This window comes from Varroa jacobsoni, unplaced genomic scaffold (genome assembly GCF_002532875.2).
Source record: "Varroa jacobsoni isolate VJ856 unplaced genomic scaffold, vjacob_1.0 scaffold_568, whole genome shotgun sequence".
Lineage (NCBI taxonomy): Eukaryota > Metazoa > Arthropoda > Arachnida > Mesostigmata > Varroidae > Varroa > Varroa jacobsoni.
Genome location: NW_019213470.1, coordinates 225,773 through 247,500, shown reverse-complemented (window position 1 = coordinate 247,500; position 21,728 = coordinate 225,773). Strand labels below are relative to the sequence as shown.

At 39.8% G+C, this 21,728-nt stretch overlaps 1 protein-coding gene and 1 long non-coding RNA gene across 2 annotated transcripts in view; one reads left to right on the top strand and one right to left on the bottom strand.

Annotated features, from left to right (window-relative positions):
• Nucleotides 1-21,728, top strand: part of LOC111261551 (NT-3 growth factor receptor) — a 145,588-nt gene that overhangs the window by 37,141 nt on the left and 86,719 nt on the right. The window contains exon 2 of the mRNA XM_086968753.1: nt 11,930-12,109. Within this exon, the coding sequence (XP_086824879.1) occupies nt 11,930-12,109 (180 nt within the window). The remainder of the gene's footprint in view (nt 1-11,929; nt 12,110-21,728) is intronic.
• Nucleotides 12,103-17,285, bottom strand: LOC147753312 (uncharacterized). Its single transcript, XR_015311590.1, has 6 exons — nt 17,127-17,285; nt 16,019-16,201; nt 15,351-15,448; nt 14,769-14,998; nt 12,791-13,201; nt 12,103-12,376 (listed from the first exon to the last, which is right to left on the bottom strand). It is a non-coding gene; the product is annotated as an uncharacterized LOC147753312 (long non-coding RNA).

Below are 21,728 nucleotides of genomic sequence, written 5' to 3'. Positions count from 1 at the left end.
AGCAAACCACGGATTATGTGCAGCTTCTATATTACGACTCCGCTTACCGACAGCTGTGGTTTGCTAATATATGCCTGTCCAGCGTTTCTTAGATTTATAATCCGGTCTTGTTCCAGCTATCGATACGCCTGTCACGATTGTGCATTGATCGTTGGGCCTTTTCGAATAGACTACTTTGTGACAGGTAAAGGTTGGAATGCCTAACGGTGATACCGGGCGTGAAACTTGGAACACAGAGAGGTCTTCTTGTAGCGTAACAAGATGACGCTATTCAAAATGGAACATTACTCTAACCAGCTGTATGATCTTCGCTTGCATTTGAAAGAGACGAAGATAAAAGAGCCTGTTGGCCATTTTTGTCCTGCATTTTACTATCGTGAAGATGACACATATACGCCTCCGTGCTACGCAATCGGTTAGCCTCGGAAAGATGTAAGATAACGGCTTGAACTGGTTTCCTTTTGCCCTGCGCGGTGTTAAGCATGAAAAAATGACGCTGTATGGAAATGCGTTGATATTGAGTATGCCTCGATTATCCCATTATGTAAATTAGTTCAAAACTATGTTAACTATCGATTCAAAGCCTTTCAGAACTTTGGCCTGATCGGACATTGTTGTCATTCAGATAGGAGCCCCATGCTCCTAATTTCACAACTGGTTGTCCAGAGCGGGTCAAAGGATCGCAATAGTTTCCAGACTGCGCTCAATCTAATCGTACATGCTTTGAGGGCTTCCGATAGGGCTGAGCACCGTTCATGCCCCGCTGCTCAAAGGCTTCCGTGAGAAGCCCGTTCTCCTGTTAGAGGTCTCAAAATGTAGTTTACTTGTATGTAAATCTAAAACTCTCATTTCTGTTCTTAAAATCTAATAATTACACCAGCAATGTAAGCCATGTTTTGGTAGAGGCTTAATAGATTTCGGCTTCGATATCTTTTCCTATGTGTATATATATTAACTGAGCGTAGAAACTACGAAAACCATAAAATATCTCGAAGTCACTAATATTTATTGGGCGTCTCTTGCAGTAATTTTGTGCCAACATTGTTGTTGTGTTATGGTAGCGATGTTACATAAGACCGTTATGTGATTGCTGGTCGATCTCGGTCCCCTCAACTTGATGCGGCCCCGGGGCTCGTATGTTTAAATCAAATATAATTTGGTAAATGACTTCGTAGCATAAACTACTATCGCAATGACTGTTTAAGTACATGAAAGCTATTTATCATTATTCTTGTTATAATTATACTGTCATGTATCTGTTTGACTCATTATAGTTTCGTTTATAGGTTAAGTATGAAAAATAACATGTATCTTATACAACAGATTTTAGCACCAAGTACTCGGTGAGATGTGAGATTTTGCTGGAGTCAACGTACACGCATGGAAATGACTACTGTCTTATCGGGTAATTATGTTCTCTTATTCCTGCCAGCTCTTATCTGCCCTCAGCAGTGGTACAAACGACTGCGCTTACGGCATCGGCTGATTTTCCCTTCATTCCAAGGGTGGTCTTCTATGTCCCAACTGATTACTAAGCCACATTTGGGGCCTAGTATCAACGTTAGAGGTTCTATTGCTTATATCTACCTGTTTTTATTCACGTTACCGAGATCGAAGGGCAAGCTTTTTGTGTCAGGCAACTACATGATCTTTTCTGACGTTTAAAGAGGAGATTGTATCTACCGGCAAAGAACCACTTGCAGAATAGATCTCCGAAAGGGCCGGTTGTCTTCAAGACAAAATTGAATCTTCATTGCGCTAACCTTTATTTGCCTCGACAAATAGCTATAATGTTTTTTTTCTTCTTTTCAGGAGCTTATGTGGCCAGTTCGGTCCTGAAATGCAATACTGACAAGTCTATGAAAAATTAGAAATACCAGCGCATTGCTTACCTCGTTCGATTCAGGTTTTCGCTATTGGAACAGCTGGAATATTTTCTAACCCAGCGTCCGTCAATTGCATCTTGTTATTCCGCAAGAATCTGCGAGACCGATTCCGCTTCTGCAACTTGCTATCTGTTCTTTAAAATTCATTCGCCATTGCTGCAATGATGCACAGAGTTCTGATAATTAGCTAGTTAGCTGTCAAGTAAACAATGGAAGAGTTAGTGCATGATGTAGTATACGTGAACTCTCGGCCATTATTCCAGGCCTGCTACGGGCTGTTTAAGGTAACCGTACGCTACCTACACATATAGACTCCCTTTTACTCCTTTCAGAGACTCTTTCTCAGAGAAACGCCCGATCGGAACCGAGCAGCCCCCTGTATGCGTATCGGTTGATTCCATTCGATCGACCGGGGCCTGAAGATTTTGCAGTTTGCTTTCCGCACAGAAGACACCTCCCCTGATTAGGCGTACCGCCACTGAGTTCCTGCAGATGTGGTGTACTAAAGCATTGTCTTTATTTTTTTTGGTAACATGCAACGACGCTATTGCCTTCATCGACTATTGTCGTGCAAACATTAATTCCGACTTACATTTTTGGAATTGCATTTGGGTTTCTCCGTATCGGAGGTAATATCAACTGGATTCTGGGTTATGTTTCAACGCCCACTACGTGCAGGCAAAGTGTTCTTCAACTTGCACACGGTTAATCTAGCTATCTGTTGCCATAGTAATCCCGCAGTGAACTGCAGTCGTCATAATCAGCGCGGCAAAAAAAAGAAAATGAGAAGCGTTAAATGAAAAAAAAATAGAGCTTCGAGTTAACGTGCATTTACCGCCATATTGTTGTTGCACTGCCACATTTCCAATAAAAGAATAAAAAATTATACTTTTAACATTAACATATTTTGCTAATATTGTTGTTAAAATGCGATGGGTATACCGGTTACTAGTAAATAAAGTGACATACATACATATCCGGAAAACAATATGAGATCTAACTATCTAATGTGCGATTTATCACAGGTGGACCGTCGCGCTAAAATCACACACTTTAATGGTTCTAGCTAACTAAAGAAAGACTATGAAAAGTGAATTGTAAACACAAGTCATTTGTTATTAAACATTGATCTCTAGTCTCGTTGCCTGTCATTTTATTTATTTTAGATACGGCTCAACAAGATATGACCTCAAACATATACCGTGTTAGCTCTCTGTTATATATTCTAAAGAGTTATATATACAACGAATATCAAATGTATGAACTAATTTATATACAGAAGTATTGATTTAACGATCTTCCTTCTCTGTTCGGGAAAGAACTTTTTGTCTAGAAGCTATCAAAGAGAGTTTATAACGTCATCATGTTTATTTCTTGATTAAAGTCGTTAACCTCTACCTGAGCAATTTGGGCCAGCCCAAAATACATACGTACGGTAGTATTTGAATTTTCTACAGTCCCAGGAAGAAGTGCGCGCCACTTATTCTAATTTAAATAACAGATAGAAAGTCAATGGAGTAGGCAGTTTTTGGACTTGGAACTGCTTGACAAAGCTTGAGAAACGACGACTACTTCGGTACGCATAAAAAGCGCGCTGTCTGTGATTTTTCAATTAGGCGGAGCAAAGCTACTGCTAATGGCATGACCAGCGGAGATGCAGTCCAGTATAAAGTGATTTCACAGAATTCAAATAGTTTTTATGATCAAACGTCTGTAACCGTGCATAATACTCTACTTCTTCCCAGCAGTCGCAAAAGGATTTTTGGGTCTTATCCTTTAACCCGAGTAGCGAGCCCGAAAGACCAGGTGAAGCTTCGTTTTTCCGCGCCTTTCGCTCTATGAATGCCCAAGGATGGAGGATCATTACAAACTGTTCACGAATACAAGCTCAGTCAACCGAAGTGTACGGTCCAGAATAAACGTGACTTGTTCAATGTGCGCGGCTAGCATAAAAAACCGGTACTTCGAGCTCAGCGGCCTCTACGCGGAGGCCGGTGGCTCTCTCTTTGGCAACCGAAAAGCTAGCAAACGACTAAAAGAGAGCTTGTTGAGGAGACATGCGATGCGGCATTGCTTGATTGTAAATTGTGGCGGCGAACAGTAGCGCATAAAAGATTATGGCCGTGTACAGGAGATCTTTGATTCTTTTGCTGCAGCTCAGGCACAATAACGAAATTCGTCTTTAAGGAAGGACAACGGCAAGAATATCTCTCCCAAGGGAGCATTTTGTTAGGTCCAGCTTGCGTTCTCAATGAGGACTATTACCGTGCTAAAAAGTATTCCCGCAAGCGCTTCAGCAAGGCTTTACCGGGATAGCAGAAAACGAAATGCAAACTCATTGAGACTAAGGAGCATGCTGGTAGTAGAATAGAGAAAATCGGAACATATGAGAGAACATCTGTATGAGGAGTTCTGACCCCTTTTCTTTGTACTGTCTACGCTTATTTTAAGACGTAAGATAAAATGCCGTTGACGGAATTACCTCAGCGCGTTCGCGTTTATTTCCGCCGTAATCCTCGTCCATAGAGCACAGTTTAAGGTCGACACCTGCTGCAGCTTCGAGCGTACTAACTGACTAAACTCTAGCTGCGTTTACCCTGAATATCTCAACGTGGATTACACACTGTATCACTAAGATACTGAGTGTTGTATACACTTCGGTTTTATACAGACCAGTCAGTGTTAGAAAAGGAGCAAGGAAGCGTGAAAAGGTAACAAATATAACCCTCAAAACTAGAAACTTTTATTTCACATTCATCACGTACCCGTGACAAAAACACGAGCGGGCAAAAACATTTGCATACATTAGCCAAGCTTTACGTTCGGAGTAAGAAATAGAAACGAAAAGGTATTCCGAGTGGAATGATGGAGGACCATTATTTTTGGTTGTAGCTGGAAATACTTCTACAGACTTTTAATTTTTCGTTTTTTACTTCCTTAAGGTAAAACCACCATATAAATAGTACACGCGAATGAGAAAAGAAGCTCGCAACTCGATAGTCGCCATATGTACGCTCAATGCAAATTCAATCGATATCAAAGAAGGAGCTGTAGCACTAGCCATCATTGGTCGAACCCTTTGCAAATATATCCTTAAGAATAAATCCATTTATCTAGCTTGTTTGCAAATATTTAACACTTGGTAAATAAATAGTTTTATTCTAGACTCGTTTCGCTTTAGTGCAGCACCAGAAAAAACTTCAGTGGAAACAATTCCGTCTGCATAGACTCAATAATGTCACTTGTATTTCTGTTTGGTAAATTGCATCAACGATTTCGTCGCCCCAAAACAGCAAACTTCGATTGCGGAACCTACATAGCAGCTAATGTACCCGTAAAAGAATAGCTGACAAAGCTCAAAAGGAATTCAACTCGAGTTTAAGGGTCACAATACCAATACCCATATCCTATCATTCTTTAGTGATAGCGCCCTAAGTGCCTTAAAAAGTGACGCCATCGTCGCTTTGAACGCGTAGCAGATTTGGTGGAAGTCGTTCGCTGTAATTTAGAGCCGTCCAATGCCCGACTATTTGGCGGTTGTTGAGACCGTAGCTGTTAGTGGGGTTAGGGCGCTGTCAAGACGTCTGTGACCCGTTCAGCAAACAGGTTCTTCTATGTCGAGTTGTACACAATGAGTTTAACGCATAATTATTGCAGAGCTTCTACTTATCGAACAGGGTTATCAATAAATTTCAAAAGGAAGTGTTATCTATTTACGTGGAGTAGCCCCGAAGTGCTTATGATAGCCCCACTGGTTGAAATGTATGCGTTACAAATTCGTGTACAGTATATGTGTTAAATGTAAGCGCATTCAATACAACGGCATTCTTACAAAGTTGTTAAGGCTCCTGCAGACCCCGAGGCCCTAGGAGCGACTTACAATTGGGGGTGATGGCAGAGAAAAAAAGACGCAGAACCGTCAACAGAGAAAGCAGTACCTGTAATGGTAATGATATCTGTACTGATAATCTTACTGCACCAGGTTATGTAGGCCCACGTTTTATTAACATTTTTTTAATCCATAAAATTGGAGTTGCTGTGTTTACATCGACTCCTACTGCCTTATGCAGAACAAGCTCAAGGTTTTAATACATGTGCCAAACGATGATACAATTCCATAATATACGGTCCTTGAACAGTGAGCACGCAAGGACTTCGGAGACAAATTTCCTTTATATTGTATTGCATTGAATGCCGCTTTGCAAACCCTTGATATTTCTGTTATGGTGCAAAACTTCAAGAAGCTACGTTGCACAGCATGCTGTTGTTACACCGTTATCTCGACGTCTGCTAGAAAAACAGGGCAAGCAACGACTGATTACTATTCGAACGGTGCCTGCCACCTGACCCTGTAGCACCGTTCATTTGCCCGTTGTGCTGCGCACCTAATGAATAACTGAATTGAAATTTAATCTATTTAGTCTTTTAGCCTTTGAAGTCCTCAAGAAACCGGTGTATATGCTTGGATAAATATTTTCGAAATACTTCTTAGTCTTTGTGAATAGCGGAAACAAGGCATATTCATCGAATAAAGGTATACCTATAATATATGGAGGTTAAGTGAATTAGATCCATATGCTGATATGTTATTTATTGTGTGAATTCGGAAGATATAGGGACAACACGACGACCGCTGGCTCGAAGTTGCATGTACGCTGCGCAAAACGGATGTTTAGTTAAGATATTATTACGAAACAATAGTAAAAAATATGACATATAAGTACTGTTAAAGCGGACCGTTTTCTACGCCTACCAGATCGACTGGGTGTCTTTTGAAACGTAGCAGACCCTTTATCGGCGAGAATAACTGGAACAAAAGGTATTCTTTTGTGAGGGATAGAATTAAAACGAATGAGAGCTTCGAATTGCAAGGAACTATACGGTTTGACTATGCAACGTTCGACAATTGAGTTAATAAAAGTTCTCAACTTAAAAATCTACAAAGCGAAACTGGAGAGCATTTTGTAGAAGGCTATATCCTTTTGACCATTCAAATACAGAAAGCTTTTCAGAAACTATTTATGGAGAACCTATTTTTATTGTCAATACATAAAATCAAGCAATAATTGTTTCGTAGCCATTCTTTCCACTATAAAATATTACCATTGACCCATAGAGCTGATCCAAAATAGAGCCAACGAGCCCTAGAGCATGGGCTTGACAGGAGTATGGCCGCTCATCGCTTTGGACCTAACCGAAAATTGTTAAAGCTAAGCATAGTCCACCGTGCAAATGTACCCAACGTAGCTTTAATGAAGTCTGTCTATTTCCCTTCTCATCGCCGCCGCTTTCAAGCAGTAACTTTCATTCACCTTCTGTCCGGTTAGACTGTAGTAAATTGTTGTTGTTTTGTAATCACACAAACAAAATCCTTCTTGTATTGACATGAGCTATACTAATACACTGGACAAATCAAGTAGAAAGACGTTAGATTACTATGATGAAGGGAGTGCCGATTAGACATATATATATTGGGCTCCCTTCCGTCTTGTTTAAAAAAAGATAAGTAAGATTATAAAACTATGAGAAGAGGTGAAGAATACGTAGGGAAAAGCCTTCGCATGAGTCGAAAAAGTGTTAGAGGGGCATGGGGGAAGTGACGTCGAACAAAACTAAAACCTGTTGTACGTACAAAAAACAGTCGTGATCACTCTAATATCGGGTGCGCTCGAGACCGCGCACACAAAAACAATGGTCTCTCATGGGCTATATAATTATTATTAGATACTTTATATCCATTTACTTTTTTGGGTATGTGTCAGTTGCAAGCGTGCAAGTAAATGAAAGATGAATTTGTCAAGGCGCCCAGTACGTTTCTAAGATCTAGCCATTCACTACAAAAATACTTTCGTAAAATACCTCATCCTGTACATAAATTAACTTCAATTGGAGAAAGACAGCTTTCTTGCTGATCCTTAAGTTAAGGGCTTATTATAACAGCCACTGCCGAAGAGGGGTCTGAGAAGTAGGCCCGACGAATTTCCTTTATACGACAGTGCTGTATGGTGTAGCGTCATGCTAGTTCGGGACACCAATCATACCATTATATACAGTGTGGCTGTGCTTACAAATATACATACACAGAACCTTCCCGAGGAGCCACAGCTAATTCACTCGTATACTCACACTTGCACACACGTGCATTTGTAACGCATGCACTGCGGGCTGAATAACCAGCCTCACAGGAAGATACTGCCAGGTCCTCATGCACAGATGTTTGCGTACCCAGGACGCGGATGGCTTGCAAATATTTATTTAAGAACTGGAAAACGCTTGTTCGTGCCGCGTTATCGATATCCGCCAAGAATAGGAGCGTACAACGATATTCGTTACTCGCATCGAGAGCTTCTACCCTGACGATGCACGCTATTAGGCCAACCTATTTCCAGTCGAACCTAGAAACAGCTGATAACAGTTACGTATATCGTATTGTCTAATCTGAGCACATGTATATTAGCTTAGAACAAATGAAAAAAAATTATTTCCATTATTATTAAAAATAAAATTATGTTGAAAAATTAGTGCGTGCACGACATGTGTTCTAATAGGTGTCGGGGAATAATATGGTTCGTTTTGTCAAACTGGCGTCATTGGAGATCCACAGTATCGATTGAAAAAGTCTGTGGTTTCGTAAGACAAGGAAAAATCTGATAGCGGTCTATTGTGTTCTAAAAGTATGGCTGAATTCAGTTCCATGGCATTTACTAAGAAAAATGCAAACATGACTGACCGAGCCGGGTCGAAATATTCCAAGCAGCAACGATTGTTTTACATTTTGCCTACCGGTGGCCTAACAGGCTGTTCCTCGGGACTTCGAGACACTTTGATTCAGTAGTAAATATAAAGTATAATGGTTACTTTATTGTAGAATTTTATTTAGCATCAACAGGCCGTCTACCTATCGGAACATTTAGCTCAATCGGCTTAATTAGGGAGCAATTTCAGGTTTGTACCACGTTACATAAAAGACCAATTATCTTTTTCGAATTTGATTACGAAATTCGGGAATTCAGCACATGTGATATATGGATACGGGGCGGAACATGTCTACTAGGGCAAAAAAATACACAGCAATAATAAGGCTAGTATTTGCAGCTGTCCCATGTATTTTACATAGACCGGGTTGTTTTGCCTATTCTCTTCTGAAGCCGTGTTCCGCAAATACATTCTTGAAACTTCTAAACATGTGTCTTTTTTTCCACTGTTTTTCGGTAGTATAATTAATTAGTACGGAATAATTATTAAGGTTAAGTATTATATTTGTCTAGCTATTGAAAAAGATAACTATATTAAGTGATCATGATGTGCTGAAGGCAGCCAAAATACCGTTAAGGTTCTGGAGCAAAGCAAAAGTTTTTCAAGCTCTTAAATCAAGTTATCCAATTTGAGATAAATCTTACTTCGTTCCGTCTATACCATTCTACGGTGGACACGTCGTTAAGTGCACCCCATTTCTACCTTTTCTGGAGGTAAAAGTGTCGTCGTAAAAGCACTGTAAGTTAAAATTAATTATTTGCTGTACAAGGGCTCCGTTTCGAAATGCATTTGTCGTTGTCGTTACGTGACAATATCAGCGCAACATATTAGTTTTTACAATTACACAAGTTCTTTATTTTAGATACTTCTTATCAGTTGATATTGTTATTAATTCTAAATATGTATCTACGTACCTCGTACGATTCAGAGGTTTACATAAAAAGCAGCTTGAATTCAATAAGCGTGCAATGCCAGAAGCCTTCACTTACTGAAGTGCGGATTATGTACGCGATAGGGTGTTTAATACACATGTGTATGGGCATCGTGCACATCGAACATCATTTATTTATAGTATCGAGATTCTATAGAAGACACTATCTTTTGTGTAGCCCTGCATTGAATTCATGATGTCAGCCGGAAGCGATACTGGGTCAAGGTAGTCCTTATAATGGGAACTACCACCACTGCGTTATTAGTCAGAAAATCTAAAAGAAGGCAGGATAACCAAGTTGCTCTATATGAGACCGACATATTTTTCGAAAATTGTTTCAATTATCTTCGAGTATGAAAGTGAGAAAAGAACGAAAGAGAGCTGGTAGAAGCAAGTGCTGATTAGAACGCCTAAAGAACCCTACCGACCATGTGCGTTTTCTTGAAACGCAATTCACAGTTGTTTTTAAAATTGGCGCCAACATTCATAGCCATACTAATCCTACAACATAAACAAATCTTACCTTACCAATGAAAATTTTCGAATCGATTTACAGGTTCGTCTTGTTTTTGGAACTAGCGCCCCGAATAGCGGCCAAGTTTTAGCGCTTGGCGGTCTTTTTTTTGTACGTGATCATGTCATAAGAAGTAATCATGTCCAATAGTATTTTATGAAGTGGATATATTTAGAGGAAATTAGAAAATTTGATCGATAAAAATGGTCGAAAAATTCTGTGAGACACTTTGAATGAAATTAAATGATATTTAAAAAATAATATGATTAATGAAATAATAGCAAACATTTATTAACACATGTAAACGATGTTCCAATCGTTGAACAAAATGACAATACCCGATAGTTGTTCTGAGAACTGTACCTAGCAGGCTGATCATCCCAAGTTTTTGCACGTTATCGAGCAATGTTTAGAACAGGAAGTGCTTTTGATTGGTAAACGTTCATCACTTTGGTATGGCACATGGTATCCGTGTGGCAGAGACTACTTCCCATTTGAAGCAAGAACGATAAAACCTGTTCTCGTTCGTCCCGAGACGTTGCTTGGTATTACCCCGGTGACTCATCCCGGAGGCTTCATCTTGATCACCTCCACATGGCCTGAGGCAGCGCTTTTTCCGCAAGGTGTTGTCTAGTTTGGGACTATAAAGGAAGGCGTATTGTCAAGCATACGGTAAGCGACTCCTCTGGTAACATTGGCCGAATCATTATTGCGTTCTCGCAATGCTATAGCTCCGTCAAGGTACTAGCTATTTTGAAGGGCTGTATTAACAAACGAGGTCATATCCAACCCGAGGAACGTTTGCCACGATAGAGATCAATTTTGGTTTTGCAATTTTGGCAGTTCGCACTCCGCTACAGTGAGCAATGCCGATAGACAATCATTACCTGCCCGACATTACGTAACCAAAAAAAGGGAACTATTTGTCTCTCTATTTATTCTAACTAAAATTAATAAAAATCAAGCGGTGAAAACACCTATGAGTAGTCAAGAATGCGGCGGAATCTACGGTGGTTGAAAAACAAGAATGTAATGTACGTTTTACATTAAACAATGTTACTCGTAAAGTGTAATCCGCAGAAATGGATAATATTACTACGGTAAAAAGATTTTGCTAATTTTAAACCAATCATTTGTTTCACAATCTAACACATAAAGAAGCAAACAGCAACTAAGACTCGTTATCAACAGGTTTATCGTGGGGCCCAAAAAGCTCACCTAAAGCTCAATCTACTGCGCCTAACTCTGGATTGCAGGCTGACTTAGATCGAGAATCATTGCTGGACTGCATGGCCTGTTTTATAGTCAGTCAGCGTTTCAGAGAACAGACCGACCCTGCAGCAATCGAGACGGCGGTCCCGAATGCGCGCTTTCTTTTATTTGACATTTGGTTTGCAAGTAGTGAGAGGACCCGTGCGAGCTTTTCTATTGCTTACTATAGTACTTGCTGAATATTAGACCTTCCACCTCATAAACTACTGTGATGATCCAACCGGTACTCGCGTATGGTCTAGCTTATTTACTGTTGCTACTAAAAGTAACATGGTATGAAATGAAAAAATACAAACATTTTCATGTAAGCAGAACTTTTGTTATAGCATGCAATCTCTTTGCTAACTACGTTGCGTGCGTTTCTTGTAAACCGAATGGGGTGGACCATAGTTTTTTTTTTAGCAGCACTGTCTCTTTTTATGAAATAGAGTGCTGCTATCTGAATTTATTTTGCTAATTATGTAGCAATTTTTATATGATTATGTGTGTACTTTCTGTGTTATTGTCTCTATCTCTCTTTACTAGAACTAATAGCCGTCGCTTTTTGCATCCACTTGTATCCGAATTTAGGCAAACTCAGAGCCTGCGTCGAGCCAGTTCCATCGAAGTTTGAGTGCTTCAACGATTTCGTCTGCAACTTCACCCCCCGAGGCCGGCATCTATGTATGTGTCCACATCACATACCGATTCTAGTAACCAATAGAATCGGATCGAATAGCGACCGATGTAGTGCGCCGGTGGCCGAAGTTGGTAAGTACTGTTCAGTGATGCGGTAGTCTACTTATAGGTATGGATTTAAAAACGGATATAGGTCTACCCACATCAAATAAGCCAGTATCATTCGCTGCAAGCTATGGCGAATGCCTGTTAAACAACTATTGCCGTTTACCAACAACAACAACAGGCTTAAGTCTATCCGCTCCATAAGTGCGACGTTGACGGATCGAGCGTTTAAGATTTCCGTCGCCAAAGTGGCCCAATGCTCTGACCGGCAACTATAAATTTTCTATTCTTTATCTGTAATCAGCCATGAGAAGATAAACGCTCGTAATCTAGTGGTAGCATACTCTCTTTTAGAATATTGGCGGCTGCGGTATTTGTGCTTGTCTGTTCGCCAATGCCCAATCTCTCCAAGATCAACTGCTAGTTCTGACAACAAAATTAGAACACCAACAAGCCAATTCATTGTAAGCTTCATCGACAGCTCAAGGGGTGTAACGCAGCAAATCTTAGTCCTACCCATCGACCTAGGTAACACTACTCCGGTTAGCACCTGGGCGTGAGCCATCAAATGTATCCCAAACTAAGCAAAATGGTCAGTCAGGCGCTTTACGGTACACGTAAAGCCCGTGACTGACCGCATGTACCGGACTAGAGGAAGTGGCATTTCTTTTCGCTATAGTAGTATATATAAAGGCGAATAACGATTACCATTGTATGTGTCCAATACTTTAAATGCTTCTAGTTAACGAGACATTAAAGTATGTCCAGTGATCCATTCCATCGATATTTACATACAGCCGCCACGCCACGTACGCCTTCGTCTCATCTATTGGTTTTGGCTCCCACACGAACGTGGTCTTTCGTTACGTCCTAACAAAGAAAGCCTTTCGAATGAAATCTGGCGATCGCATAAACCGCCCAGACTGATCTCGGATTTTATAGATTATTCCCTTGGATGGCAGGGAAACCCCGGGTTCAGCAGGCGAATCTTTTCATACTCAATCCGTGTTTTCACTCCTGGAAGACTGTCTCAGCATCCAAGTACGCACCTCAAAGTTGGGGTCTTCAACCATTACAGCATACACGACGTCGACCTTTCACACTGCGAAAAATAACCCTCTGGAAAGTATATATACAATATATAATTGTCTACAGCTGTTAAATTAGACGGGGTAGAGGACACGACAAAGAGAACGTGATGGCGTTTGAAAATACGAATAGGCCCCCCAACGAAGACGTAAGTACGTGTTACCCTCAGGTGACAGTGTTGATACGTTGTAAGAAACGGCATCTAAATAGATCAATGTTTGACGAAATGAAAATTAGTAGAACCGTGTCCATAGGCTAACAGTACTAAAAAAAATTCACCGTCACTGCTTAGGAATATCTACGGGCAATAAATGGCGGCGTGGTTACCTATAAAATAACAAATATTTTTTTTGGTAAAAAAGAAATTTAGGTGGATATTCGGGTAGGCAGTATTTAATCTTTCGTTCACATGAATATATATATATATATATTAAAGCACTCCTTTTACACTCAGTCTTTTTTTTCTATACATAGATATGAAGAAGGCTAGTTAGATCTAAGAGGGATACGAACGGGGTAAGAAAGATGCGCTCATATTGATCACCACCTTGCGAGCAAAGATAAAAGCAGAGAAACATAAAAGCGCCAATTGTTACATCGTAGCATTGCTCTGAAAAGGAAATTTTTGACCTACTGCCTTTTACCACTCGAACACAGTTCATCGAACGCCCAAGATATAATATGAACATTGAATGTACTATAACGACAGGCCACAGCAGCTTTGTTAAGTAAGTCTGTTTTAGCTAAAATTCGAGAATATCTGCAAAGATACCTTTGATAGTCGATTGTGTCTCTTTGAGACTAAACCTGTGCCGGAAACCTTTCTTTTGAAATTAAATTTTTGAAAAGAAAACCTACAGAGTTCGTACTTAATTACTCCCAAGGCCATTGGAAAGACGGAGCTTATCAGTAATTTGTTCGCAGAGCACATAACAAGGTACGTGTTTGCATAAATCAATTTGTGTTATATAATACACAGACATTTTGACGGTAACATTCAGTTTTCTATACTATTTCCTATATACCTCGGATCCCACCCTGATAATGATCACTATGATATATAGCGTATTTGAAAGGTATATTGAAAGTTGACCGTAAAACACCTAAACAACGGATGTACATCAACGATAGTTAGCTTTAGAATATGTTTTACTATGAAGCTAACTTTCGGACAGAATACTTTTTCAGTGGTCAATCTTATATTGATTTATCGCGCAAATATATTTCAATACAAATCGCTGAAAGCGTCATGTATTACAGACAATTAAATAATACGTCTATTTACTAAAAAAACGACACCTTCATGTAGGTCTGTAGATGTGAAATGGGCGACTTGATGAAAACGATAGTTTCGACCGTGAGAACTTGCACTGGAATACCGGCTATTATATGGTACAGTGTCGCTTACGGTTACTCAGAGGCTGCTCCATTTGCTTAGACATGGAAATGGTGCGCCAATCTATGTAAACAAAGAGTCAAGGACAAAATTTTTCTACAAGTTACATTGAAAGTTGATTGTCTAATTTATCTCTCGTTCGAGAGGCAAGCTTCTATTGCAACTATGGTCAAATTCGGCTAGAATTAGATAGGGATTTACCTAGTTATTACGCAGCTATCGAAAGCTGGTAGGACTATTTCGTCTTCGAGAAAAGCTCATTCTCGTCAACTTGAGGCACAACAAAGTTCGCACGAATTTATGTTTGGCGGCGTTGTTTGATTTAGTGCAATGTAACGGAGAAACTTGACGTTCAGAAGTGAGTTCCCGTTTCGTCCGTTAGTTACAGTACGTTGTCAGCATCGTCTTTCAATCGCCGCGGCCATATTGAGCTCAAATTAAAAAAACAGATTAGTTAAATATACAAGAGCATGTATGTGCTGGTATAAGACGTTTCTTTCCTATAAAAAAATAGTTTTTCTTGATTTTCCATTCACAACTACCAGGTTGATATATGTAAGAAGTAGAGTTACAAGGTAAAAGCGAAATTTATGAAATGGCATGACAGTTTTGCTCTTTAGTTTTTTTTATCCTGGTCTAGTAAAGCTGTTTTAACTTTGATTGCAATATATGGGGCCTTTTCGAAATATAGTATTTTCTACATCATTTAGTTTTTTACATTTACATCACATAGTACATTTACGTAGTCTACAGCAGTATACAGATACATATGTATGCACTTACTGAGTCGCCGGTTATACGTCCGAGCTTTGTTTTTCTTAAGCATGTAGAACAACTACATGGTCGCCACTTGCTAATTAAGCTGGCATCTACAAATGAGGCTATGATAATAAAACGATGATTATGAAACGATGTTAGACACGCTATATAATAGCTAACGAAGACACAGCTAATCATGGTGCTCTAATAAAAGCATTGCATTAGGTTAACGCCTGTCAATCGCACCAAATAAAAGTCTGCTGCTATGTCATTACCATACTGGATGCGTCTGCCAACGTTCTACAATCGGAGGAAGGGCATACGCTAGTGAAATATCCTGAAGCCCCCATAGTTTTCCATATCCGACTCTTATACAGTGGTAAAACGTACAAGATTTAACTGATATTATGGAGCTGTATCCATGGCATGATCTAATGGTAGTACGATACATATCTGTTCACCATGATCGAAGCTGCCTTAACAATATCTGTATAATCTGGTAAGCAAGCTAGTGACGCATCACTCGCGAGCTTTACCCCGCGCCCATTTCGCTATCAAACACAATTTTATTTTACCTCTATAGAGGTAAAAGACTAATTACATTTAGAACAAAGATAACGTCGAATAGCGACCACCAATTTCGTAATTAATCTAATCTACTAGCTTCTTCAATAAGTTTTAAACACACACACAACTGTTAAACACAGGTAAACACGGTGCAATTTTCAGTCCGGTGCGGCGGGGTTTCTTCAAAGGCGGGGTCTAAAAAAGGGGTTGCTGTCGTCGGTCTATGGGACAAGCACACTTTTCCCTTTAGGTAGAAACGTGTGTGGCCATTCGTTTCTATCCTTCGTGCACATTTTTACAGGATGAAACTGTAACGTCCCATAAAAAGTCACCCCACACAAAAAAAAAAAGGAATCGTTTTAGGTCCAACAAACAAACAAAGAGACTCAGATTTTTAGCAGAACAAATGTATATATAGTGTTTTAATCCGTACTGTCATGATTTCTCATACATTAAACATACTTACAAATATGTGCAATAAATAAAGAAACCATCCAGTATATTTTTTATTATTTTCCTTTTATAAATATACTGTTTATGGCTACGGGACAGAACCATTTTGTTTAACATTTTGTCGGCTCATCTGTTGGTATAATGATAAACTCATCGCGTGAGTAACCCTTTAAGTTTTCGTATGGCGATCTGTGTCGCAAAATTCATTGTATCTTCGAAGATCTTCAAAAAGAAGAAAGCAACCTAAAAGAACCTGTGAATACTACAGGCGTCGGAATGAACAGGTGAACCCCTGAACAGTATATTACTTAATAAACTAAAATTGATTTAGTTTAGAGTTTAGTAATAATATGACTATAATAGCTCTTCCACGATCGAGTGAAGGTAGCTGTTCAATTGATTTCGATTGATTGTTGAATCCTCCAGAATCAGTGATATTTGTGGGCTATACCCCGTGTTGTAGAATACAATCGTACGGCCGGACAGCTGCATGTTCAATCAAACACCTTATAAAAACAGTTTCAGCGCCTCACAGTAGTTGTACGCAATAAACAAAGCCAATGTAAATATCTGGCTGATATAACAGTGAAAGATTTAACGCGAATGACGTTACCGTCCAGTCGAACTCGAAAAGGATGGCTCACGCCCCAGTAAATATCGGGTATCAGAGTATCGGTTTAGCGCAATGATCACAACTGAGCAACGCAGATGAAATATCTACATATGCATATACAACCACTACAAGTAATAATAAAAACATTAAAAGTAGAGTTTTGGTACCAGTTCAGATAGACCGAGGATCTTCCGTTTTTTTGATACCGATCACGGGTGCTGCTTTCGAGTACAACATCGAAGATTGCTCATCAATAGATACACTAGGTGTAGACATTTTCTAATCTGCAGGACATTTGTGGTATTCCAGTAAATTTCGTTTTTCTCCTTTAGATTACAGGGCACCTCCATAAAAATACTGCCATGTCTGGCAGATTGCGCGAAATTTTCCATACTCGACATATGAAACAATCCCGTCAGAAACTGTAGGGCCTATAGAACGTTTATCGGACATTGTGCGCGTGTATTTAATCACTTCAGCTAATATCTCAGAGAGTAAGAAAAAGAGAAAGGAATAAATATTATCTGAGCTGTTTTCCATAATTAGCCGTTAATGGATAACTTATTAATGCTAATATAAGATAACTTTCAACTTGATAAGCAACTTCTCTTCGCCGATCGGATTGTACCAAATCAATAAATGAATTTATCAATTATCGATCGGTAAGTTAATAGGCAAACTTCCGCGAGTGATATCGATATATAATAGCAGCCTGGCGTGATGAATGATGTATTTGATCCTTGGTACAAAACCCAGTTCGTACTAGCCATTAGAAAGAACTGGGTTACGTGATTCCCTATATCTACAAACAAAATGTCTTTAGTTAACAAATTCCCTTACTCTACGCACGTCTCCAATAAATCAGGAAAGAATTAATTATTGACTAGTAAGGTGCCAATAATCCTACAGCCAAATAAGGAAAAACAACAGTCAAAAAATAGTCGTCTTAAAATGTTGGCCAGTGTGAGCAGAGGTACCATAATGCCCGGAAGGAAATGCATCTGATAACAGAAAATTAGGACACAGATAAGCTTGTATACCGTAGGAACTAAGTCGCTCCTAGCTTAGTATACTGTATAGAGTCAGGAGATGTCCCGTAGAGCTGTATAATCGAGTCCAAGTGTAAAAAAAGGCCGCCAACTACAACGGCGTCTAGTCATCAGACTTCAAGCCGAGGCCTGGACAGGACGAGTGACCTTTGCTAAAATTAGCTGAACGGAAAATATAACGGTTACAAAAGAAATTAATTTTGACGATAGATTCAGTTCGGTAATGCGTGCTAATGAATTTGCTACAAACGAGAGATCTTTCTCAGATATTGGTGTGTCTGTGTATGTAATGATAAGTGTAGAAGCAAAATCTAACTACTTCGTGGACACCGACTGCCATCGTAGCTAACCGCTCTAGAACTGAAATAGGCAACGGAAATTCAGCTATGCCTTTTTACAGTAGCAGTAGTATCTTTCCACTTAAATTTGCCCTTGATGCGTTGCGTGTCTTTAGCCCCAAAAAAAAAAACTTATAAGTAGTGAGCTTACCTAACTAGAGCTGAAATCGCACAGCTACGCCTAGAAGAGAGACGCGTCGAATACAGTGTTCCTGTTGCATTTATATGTCGTCGTAGTGAAACCTGCAATTGACACATTTCAATTTCTTCTGTTTGGGTGACTGCTTCATACACTTTCGTGCGTTTTAGCTAGAAGCGCGAATGCGTAAAGATAAGCTTCTAGAAGCGGCGCGTGACGGTACAGGTGTATATATACTCTTAATGCGGCATTTTTACTACAGATAGACGCCAGTTGGCAAGAGGCGGACTCTATTAACAATCATCATCCCTTCTCGAAGTCTGTAGGATTACCCCGGTCCCATTTCGCGCGCTCCTTCGTCATTTGCTTCCCTCTGTCGCTGCAATTCCGCTTCAGTCAAATCATAGAGAGACTTGGCTTGCCACAGCAATACCTCCAGTCGTAACAACATTGTTATCAAATTTAGTGTAGACACGTGCCCTGACAGCTGTTGCAGCGTTAACTGACCGTTAAGGGGACCGGCCTCTCATAGCAAAGGTGCCCGACCATCCACCGAAAAGATTGCGTGCGGCCTTAATTGTGCTCGTGCTACTGTCAGCAGCCTTAAGAGGGTTGCATCCCGTAGACAATCGCTGGCAACGCGGAGTAATAATCAAACGACTTCAAAGCTTCGTCTACAACCGTGTTGCATCAGGTCGTGCGAGCAGAACTAGTCACGGTTCTGCTGTTGTTTGCTATCTTGTTCTCTTCCGGTGTTTTGGTTGAATCGACGCTTGCAGTAGGCCGAACTTGATAAGTTCATGCCTCGGCTTATTAAGTTTCATCTTCGTTCGTTATTGCCAGTCTATGCTCTGCTAGCTGTCGGACGCGTCGTACCATCCCAATAGAAGTCAGCGCTAAGCGCGGAGTGAAAACTGTTAGATTTGCTTGATTTGGACGCTTCGTTATTATTGTGACCACTATGGCCTTTCTAGTATTCTCGTTATCACACGGAAGTAAATAGATAAAGGGTCGAGAAGTCTTATGGCAGGAGTTTGGGATTAGCGCCGACCGCGGGCGACGCAGGTAACAGGAATTATGTAGAAGGTAAAGGCACCCTGTGCAATGCATAAGAGCAATAGACAGTATTTAAACGAGACTAGCAAAAAAACTCACAATGATCAGATAGAAGACGGCAGACATGGGAACGTTTCTTTGTGTGCTTCAGGATAAGCCATTTCTTTCTGCAGTAAACGTTCTCTATTTTCTTCATCGTCAATCTCTTGTAGCTGCGTGGCGAATGACTCACAGTGTTTGTTTAATTTTAAGCTCGGACTAAACAAGATTTCATGGAGCGTTAATGGGATACATTAATGGGGTTTCCCTCTGATATTGAAGTTTCAGCAACAGTGGTATTTTGAAGAAGGACGGAGTACGCAATTTTTGCAGAGGACCCCAATGAAACAACTCGACCGTATTTTTGACATAGGTGTACGGCCGGACCCTCCATGACGGGAGACAGATATGATGACCAAGGAAAGCATTAGTTTTACACCATAGCTTTCATTGTCTCTTAATAGTTTATTATCTCTCGTTATTTTCCTCAGTCAGTGTTTAGAAGCTGCATTACCAAACATGAATCTATTTTTTTCTATAATGCATAAAATAGCTATGTGGGTTCATCAAGGACGAGGCATGGAGACGGAAAGGGAGGTAAAGCATTTAGAAGCGTTTATTCCAAAGTGCAGTCCTATATATAGGCACTGTTTATATATCTCATGCCATTCAAGCTAAAAGACAATTCAGGTACCTTCTATCAGTTAACATAAATAGACACTGGATAGCGCGTTAGACTGAGACTCAGCTGCTGTATTTTCCCATAATAAGGAAGAGTATATTCTTCCATAACCAGCTACGTAGGCAACCGATGTCTGTTCACGTGACAGCTATAACGCGAATTATAAATAGCTATACATCCCAATATATTCGAAGATATCCAGGTATAACGCTCAATGAGGCAAAACACGTTCCTCAGTAGAGCTAAGCTGAACCCAGAGTATAGAGTGTCATGCAGTGATGTTACTACTCCACTCCATATACACGTAACAATAACGAGACACATCAGCAAATACTTCAACCCAACCAAAGTATGATTTATACCACGATTTATCTATGGGAAAAATCGTATTTTTTTATGCTCACATATCTAATTAATATATTATATCATGATAAAGTTAAAGATTTTTTGCTCAAGCTATTATTAATATCTTTTATCTCGTCTTTTAGTGCTGCTAGACGGACGCTTAATGGTAATGGCAGCTGGGCTGCGTCCCGAAATGGGTTCTAACCCTTGAAATACACAATAATTAGCGCCAATACGCCACAAATGACTTATTGTTTAGTATAAGCGTTAGATGATCTTGAGTACGATATCCGTAGTACAATTAAAACAGATCGTTATTGAATAGTTAATTTTTTTTTGTATAAAAGGAAATCGCAGTCTCTATATATTGCAAGCAAAAATACTAGATAGTTTTTCAACGACAAGATCCATTATAGGTAGTAAATGAGAAGCTTACCGTTGAAACAGCGTCGTAGCACAAACTCCAAACTACGTGTGTAAATAGACGTTTATCTGCGATAATATTTTTTTATCTGCATATCTATTGACTACTTTGAAAACAACCTAGAATCGTTCAGACACTGTTCCGTCAAAAGCACATTTAGGGCAGGTCGGCTCTACTTCATTCGGTTACATAAGGAAAAAAGAGACCCTGAGTTGTTCCAGAAGCACAGTTCCTTCAATAGAGAACTTACCGGTTGCTTAGTACTAAGTTTCATAAGGATGAATGAATCGCTGCCGTATGCGATCTTCACGCGGCCTTTAAATTATTGAGAAAAGACAAATAAAAACATTGGCTTGGTCTGTACAACAGCCTACGTGAAAGTCGGAAAGAATAATACGAGTCCTAAAAATAGGGACGTATTGCCTTAAGTTAAAAGTTGACTAGCGAACAACTTGGTCTACGTTCTGGTAACTACAACATACGTTCAAGAAAACCATGAAAAGCTATTAGGAACATTCAGCCTCATAGAACCGACAACTTACCGCAGCTTGACGGCGCAAAGTTTTATACTTACTTATAGTTACTTCATACGTACTTATATATATATATAAGTACGTAACTAAGGGATTAAGCGACACTGACGAAATAAGGCGGGAGCTTGCCTCCGCATTTACACAGCTAGAGCGTGTTCAAATAA